This window comes from Acyrthosiphon pisum, chromosome A2 (genome assembly GCF_005508785.2).
Source record: "Acyrthosiphon pisum isolate AL4f chromosome A2, pea_aphid_22Mar2018_4r6ur, whole genome shotgun sequence".
Lineage (NCBI taxonomy): Eukaryota > Metazoa > Arthropoda > Insecta > Hemiptera > Aphididae > Acyrthosiphon > Acyrthosiphon pisum.
In genome coordinates this window covers 22,857,228-22,865,330 of record NC_042495.1, presented here as the reverse complement: position 1 = coordinate 22,865,330, position 8,103 = coordinate 22,857,228, and the positions used below count along the sequence as shown (strand labels likewise).

At 27.1% G+C, this 8,103-nt stretch overlaps 1 protein-coding gene across 1 annotated transcript; it reads right to left on the bottom strand.

Moving 5' to 3' along the window:
- Positions 1-5,580: 5,580 nt before the first annotated feature.
- Positions 5,581-7,170, bottom strand: LOC103308594 (protein ALP1-like). The gene is made up of 3 exons (XM_008182261.1): positions 6,881-7,170; positions 6,491-6,500; positions 5,581-6,393 (listed from the first exon to the last, which is right to left on the bottom strand). The coding sequence occupies exons 1-3, from the start codon at positions 7,168-7,170 to the stop codon at positions 5,581-5,583; spliced, it is 1,113 nt and encodes a 370-aa protein (XP_008180483.1).
- Between the last annotated feature and the right edge of the window lie 933 nt (positions 7,171-8,103).

Below are 8,103 nucleotides of genomic sequence, written 5' to 3'. Positions count from 1 at the left end.
GCATATTAAAATTGTTTATTAATTAAAATTTTCTTTTAGTTTAATAAACCAGTATAAAATGTGGATCATAGTTAGTTTTGACGATGAAGATGCTGTAGAAGCTGTTCCTGCTCACTGGATGAAAAATAACATGTGCGCCTGGCCAAAAAAAGATATGAAAAAACATATACAACGTAGGACTATTCCAAATAAATTTGATTTTAATTATTTTAAATCAAGAATTTTGAAAAAAGGCATTGGTAAATATTTTATTAATAGGTAGATTATTTTATTTTATTACTACTTTTTTACTTAATAGGAACATTACATGAAGCTCGAGAAATAAATAAATTAGCAGAGGAGACAAGTGACATATCGTCGTCTCAGAATGAAAAGGTTCGAAATCAATTTTTTTGAAAAATGGTTTTTTTGCATATTATTATTAAATATTTTTTGTTGTATAATTCAATCCTGAAATCGTATCGATCCGTTGATTATTCAATGAGATACAGAGAATGAAAAGGTTCTAATTCATACGTGAATGATAGGTACGGGCTAACTTAAAAACGTTCTCCTGAACAATTACAAAAATTACGTTAGAACCTTTTCATTCTGAGACGACGATATCTAATATTGAAAACACAAAAAGGAAAAAAAAAGACTACAATGAAAAATTTAGAACCTCCTCTATTGAAAAATTACAATCACAGAAAAATAAACAAAATGGTAAATATCATTGAATATATATATATATATAAATACATGATTTAATTTATACAAGTACTTAAGTATAGGTATGTATTATTATATTTATTATAATAACTGGTTAATTGCCTTTTTTAGATGATTTAGTTTCTAGGGAGGTAGATTTTGGTAGGTCAATAACATTGGAGACTTCACTCGAAAAGCAGAAAACAGTTACAAGTTATAATAGTATGTTTACCTTTTTTGTTTTATTAAATTGTTTATAACTATTAAAGTTTTAATTTTTTAATTAATTTGCAGATTTTAACCAAGATTTAGATTATAACTATCAAGAGATTAGTACAATAAAGAATTGTAAGACACAATCATTAAAATCCAAACTAAATATGCCTGGTTCTAGATTTTCAAATGAAGGTATATTATATTATAATTATTGACGCACACATTTAAAGATTTTATTTAATGATCTCTAATTATGTCTTTTAAGGTCGTAATAATCATCAGATGTCAGATTGCTCTCCTTCAAAAGTAAAAAGAACTCTTTTTAAACCAATAAGTACATCAATTCAAGGTATTTTATTATTTATATTTCATACTTTAATTTAGCTAACAATTTTATTATATTATATTATATTACATGTTAAATGTATATATTATTAACAGAGAATAAGTCTTCATCAACAACTCCAGAAAGTAATCATGAAATATCATCCATCGTAAATACATCATCTTCTCCATTTAAGGTCACATCACAAGACAACTATCAATCATTATTAATTCCTGATGTGCATGAAGAAATAGTGTTATCAGGTAAATATATTATGTTACTTGTTAAACTATTTAATGGTCATGACTTATGACTGAGTATATATTATTACAATATATTCATTGTTTTCCCTAGATCATAATACCAAACAGTTATCAAATCTTGGCCATAGACCATCTACATCAACTCAAGACAATTGTAATTATGATTTAGAAATTAAAAACATGACACCTAAGCCATATTCATCTACAAAATTCAATAGTTATATTATTAAAGATCACAAAAGGATGAATGTTTCACCGCAGAGTAATTTAGCCATCACACTAAGAGGCACCAATTCATCTGGCCAACATTCTGGTAAGATTTTATTAGTTGTATTGATACTTATAGGAATTAATAAATCTTTTAATTTGTTTAAACATATTATTTTCCCATTACAGATATTTTGAACAGAATCTTAAATGTGGTATTAAAGATTAGGTATGATGTACAGTCCATTCAACAGAAGCAGATGGAAATGGAACAGACTCTAACAGATGCAATAAATCAAGTAAATGAAACCAAAGGTTCCACTCACCAAAATATATCAACAGAAGGAGAAGACTTTTATTTAATGATTCCCATAATGGACGAAGAACAATTATTTATATTTGAAGAAAAACTTTTGGAAAAGTCTTATAAATTATGTGTTGTAAGTGAAAATATTACATTTGATTTAACAATATATTACAATTTATTGTAACTTTAATTTACATGAATTATTCTTTAATTAACAGTTATAACTTATAACACTTAAGATATATATTTAATGAAAATTATAAGACACATTTGTATAGGTAAATGAGCTCAAACGTCTTCAAAAAAAAGAACTTAATTCTACGGTACGAGGCTTACTAAAAGCACTTTTCAGTGACGATGTCTTAAAAGAATACAGTTATGTTGGGCAAAAAAAAAAGAAAATATTCTGTTCATTAAGATCATGTGCAATAGTTTTTGGTGAGTGTTTTCTTATAATATATTATGTTATTTTTTTCTAATTCAACTATATATATAGTTAATAGTCCACATATTTTGTTACAGAAACAATTAGAAAAATGAAAAACTTCCAAAGTTCAACTAATGCAACTATTGAAGACCCAATTAAAAAATACATTGCTGGTGCTGGTTTTAGAAAATCTTCTAAAAATATAGATTAACCAAAAATTTAAAATTTCAACTATTATTCTATTAAAACAAACATTTTAAAGATATAAAATACCTGTTTATTAATTTAAATCATTTTAAGTACATAATATTTGTATTGTAATATTACAAAAGTTTGTTATTTTTATTTTATGATACTATAATATTATATGCCTATAAATATTATCTTACAAGCTAAATACATAATATTTTCCTTATTTTAAATAAAAATTAGAAATATTTTATTTTTTTCTTTTCTGACTGCATTTTAATTTAAATATCCATAAAGTCTTTATGTTAAACTGAAATGTACAGCAGAGTATAAGAATAGATGCTCTTTTTCTAACTGTTATTTCAACAGGTATGTTGGCTTATGAAAAAGCTTTTTAAAAAGTCAAAATACTTAGGTATCATTTTGTAAGCAATAAATAAAAATAATAATATATTCAAATTTTTTAGCTGCTAATATTGTGTTTAAAAAACGTAAAATTAATATTATAAAAACCTTCTCACATTATTATTATAATGTTAAAATGAGAACATAAAGACAATTGAAAAATTATTATTTTGGAATATTATAAAGATATTATAAATATTTCTTAAATTGTTTTTATAATATTCTTCTACAAATATTATAATAATGATGGTATTGTGGCCAAAAAATATTACTAAAATATTATTATCACAATTTTGTACTCAATTTATAATGAATTAATATTGATTAAATAATATTACTCGTTACAAGTGAAATGTCATAATAACATTATTATATTAAGATTTTGCTATCTGGGATCCTTAATTATTCTTTTGTTTTTCACGGCGCTTATGAAAACTACTGGTTACTTTTGACCCCTCAAAGTACCAACTAGATTCACTTTCCTTATTATAATAAGTTCTGCACTTTCAAAACTAAATAGTAAATCGTAATTACTAATTAATATTGTGTTCTGAATTACTTTACATTAATATTGTTATTTTACGTCAAACTATACCAACGGCGAACTGAAAATATGGATCAAGACAAATCATTTACAACAGAATTCCTCGACGTCTACCGGTGTCATCCGACCCTGTGGAATACTAAAAGTGATTTGTCTAAAAACAAACACCTAAGGAAACTAGGTATTGAGGATTTGGTAAAGATGTGCCAAGGTAAATGCAATGGGGCTGATGAAGCATTTGTAAAGCGCAAAATAAATAATTTACGCACTGCGTATAGAAGAGAACTTAACAAAGTTCGGCTATCTAAAAGTACAGGTTCGTCTACTGATGATATTTATGTACCATCGTTATGGTACTTTGACTTAATGTCTTTTACTGCGGAAGATGAGGTTGGCAGAACGGGTATATCCAGTTTAGATGATGCTATGGAATTTAATGTGAGCAACCTCTTTAGTACTACAATTTTATGTTTATAATAAGTTACAATAAGTTTATTTTTGATAAAATACTAGAAAATTAATATTTGGTTACAGTATACAGAGGGATAAATTTTCAAAAAATAACCTTTTTACCTTTTTTAACCTGTGTATAAAGCTACTTATTTGCATTATTTCCCCTATAAAACTATGTAATTTAATCTTCAATAAAAGTGATTTATTTATATAACAATAACTATTCCATCAATTAGAAACTTTAAAAAATAAATATACAGGGTGTAATAGAAAGAACTGACTATTGCAATAATTTTTGTTCTAATCAATATTTAAAAAAAAATTTTTAAATATATACTTTATAGCCACTTGAGCTACATGTATAATATTCAAAAAATTATTTTTATTTTTTAATGCTGAAAATAGAAAAATTTTAATTTTGATTTAAATTGTTTTGGATATATTCAAAATAGTCAATTTGTGAGTCTGATTATAAGAACAATTTTGATGGTCAAAACATTTATATTCTAAGTCAAGTAGTTTATTTTTTAGAATTTTTTAAAATATTAATGTTTTTTTGATTAAATTTATTTGGAACGCAATAACTTTTTTAAAAATATTATTTTAGAGAATTTGCTGACACGAGTACATTTCTGAAATTATTTACCAATCATATAATATTAACAATTTTTGTCATACTTTTAAGTAGCATAATTTTTTTTTTTTTTTTGTCAGTTTTTGCTGTTACACGTAGTGTACCTATATTACATATTTTATATTTATGTAACATAAAAATATAACCGACATGTCGTGATTTGAAATTAATATTTTGCTTTTTAAATTTAAAACTAGGATCGAGATAATTCTTTGACAGTATGTACTGAAAACTTAGATTAAGAAGGTTCTACTTCAGAGTATGATTCTCTTCTTGATTCTCCAAACACATCACATATCACAAACCACGTATCCAAAAAACAAAAAACCTTGGTAGCAAAAAAAAAAATTTTTAGATCTTGCTACTGAAACCATTAAAACATTAAATGAGCAGCCTATCGAGGAGGACGAATGCACAATTGTTGGAAAAAGATTTGGCATGCAATTACGTGGGATGACTGATCACCAAAAATGTTTGGCAGAAAAAATAATTAGCGTCGTCATGTATCATGGTAGAATGAATATGTTGACCGAAGATTCATACAAGTTTAACAGTGGAAATAAACCAAAGTTTAAATATCAACCACATAATCAAGTACACCAACGATCTCCACACTTAATACCTCAATCAAAACCAATTACACAAGTCCTCTATCAACAACAACAACAACAGAAGCAACAGCAGAAATATCAACAACAGAAGCAACAACAAAATCAACAGCAGCAACACCTCAAACAACAGATATATACAGACGAAGATGATTTGAATGAAGATGATACATTAAATGAACCAGTAATTGTCACGTTAAATGATGTAATTGAATAATACATTAGTCTTAAATATTAGGCATATCATTTTTTTATTTTGTACAAAGTTGACGTATCTTTTATATTTTAAGTATTAAAGTTTAAATCTTTTATTTATCTATTATTAATCATTGTCTCTTGAAATGATACTTTTCCTTCATTAGTGAAATAATTTTTAAACTGATCTCTGATAGTTTTTGCGTCGCGAGGTGCAACAAACGTTGATCTTTGCAGTGGAACCAAATCGCCCGCTTGTCGCCATTGACCTAGAATAACATTTCCATTGTCAATGTCCTCATAATCCAAATGATTAGTTGAGGTGTAGTGAGTGCTTGAATTTCGTCTCAGGTAATTATGTAAGGCACAGCTAGCCATAACTACCGCATCTTCATGTTTGACATCAATATTTATTGGTTGCAAAAATATTCGAAACCGTGATGCCAAAATTCCAAAGGAATTTTCAACCACTCTCCTGGCCCGAGATAATCTATAATTAAATATATGTTCATCGTGACCTGAACAATGTGTGGAATATGGCTTCATTAAATTCTCCATTAGAGGAAAGGCCGCATCCCCAAGAAAGACATATGGTAATTTATAATCAACTTGTGGGGGACATCGATGAGATGGTATTTGTAACTCATTATTTTCTAATTTTCTGAAAAAATCTGTATGTCTAAGAATACCTCCATCCGATACTCTGCCATTAGTGCCACTATTTACATAAATGAATTCATAGTTTGCGTTTACTATCCCGAATAAAACAACACTAAATGTTCCTTTGTAATTATAGTAGTAGGACCCACTATTTGGTGGCTTTGAAATTACAATGTGTTTGCCATCCATAGCTCCTAAACAATTATCAAAGTTCCATTGATTTTTGAAGTCACTTGCTATTTGCTGCCATTCTACTTCACTTTTAGGCATCTATGAAAAAAAACATTTAATTATAAAATATTTGGTCTAGGTATTTATAAGTACATAACATTATTTGAATTAGCTAAGTATAAAACATTAAAATGACTTTGAAATCACTGAACAAAGATTTCATTTATGAGTTATGATTAAATAATTTTCTAAGACTGGAAATATATAGGTATGTTACCTATATACATTATTTATTTTTAATATTATACTAATAGGTAAAAAAAAAACACCAGGTTATTTCACTGATTCATAAAATGAAATCATAAAATATAAATTAAATCAAAATTTATTCAACTGTTTTAAACGATTAAAATAAATTGAAGATTATTTTATTTAGTTGTTTTAAACATGTTTAAAACAAAACAACTGCTTAAAAATCCTATTGAAAACAATTGTTTTTTAAACTTTGTTTTTTTCTTATGTACCTATATTTACATATTTTACGGTAAACATATCCATGTATGAGCTCACCTTCAAATATACTCACCTCAAAACTTGATATATTGCCCAACAGGTTTCAGGAATTATCTTCCCAAGAGCCTGGGCTGAGACTGCACACGAATACTTGAGGTCCTCATAACTGCGTCCGGTAGATAAGAATCGTAATGTAGCAACTAATCGTTCCTCTGCAGAAATGCTTTCACGCATAACAGTATTTTTCTTCTCAATATACGGGCTAACTAAGTTTAGAAGCTCAAAAAATGAATGGTTTTCCATCCGTAAGTAATTTTTATAGTCCAAAGGCTCATTTGACTGCAATTCACGTAGTAAGTTCATGTGAGAATATTTTCGCCGTTTTAATAGCCACTGTTTTGACTATTTTCTCTTATTTTGGAAGTCATCATCATCATCATCTATAATATGCATAACAATAGCAGCTGTCAGCAATACTTTTTTCTTCCGGTCTACCTGGTTCATTGCACACCAATACAAAAATAATATATAAGCAATAAAAAAAAGTTCTAATGATATTTCAAAATATAAATGACAATAATAATAAATTGTGAATTGATAACTGATTATTTTGGTGTGATAAATAATCGGCCAATTGGTATGACGACGAGTTTGACAACAGCTGATTGTTACGTGTGTGGACTGCGTCAAATTTGACAACGAATCGGCGGATTGGTTTGACGACAAGTTTGACGACGGATCGTTTCGTGTATGACCCACTTAAGATAGTAACCACGATTAAAGCCATAGAAGCATAGATAATATTGGAATAATAATAATAATAATAATCGTGATAGTACACAGTTTAGTCTGTCATAGTTACTATGATACTATGATACTATGGTACTGTACCATGGTACCATTCTGATCTGTGGTAGTATTGATACTACTATCAATCGTAGTTTCATCATAATATCCATGACAATTAATAATATATAATATCAATAGTCGTGTTTCGTGCTTAACCAAAATATGTAACCTGGTCACATTATATGATTATATTATATTATCATATTTTGATTATATTTTTGGTAACAACTTTTGGTTTCAGGTACCTAACTGATAATGTGTAACCATCAAAATGAAATGGTTATAGAAGTTATAGGTATTCATAGACTAAAAACAAAATATACATAAGTACATAACATAACAAGTAACAACATATTTTTGTGATGAATTAAGTTTGCTAATTAATTATTATTTTAAAATTTTATTTAGTACCAATTTACTGACATTAAAGTAAAATAACTTAATATT

Coding starts and splice junctions, on each gene's coding strand:
- LOC103308594 (XM_008182261.1), bottom strand. CDS start 7,170: ATGAACTTACTACGTGAATTGCAGTCAAATGAGCCTTTGGACTATAAA.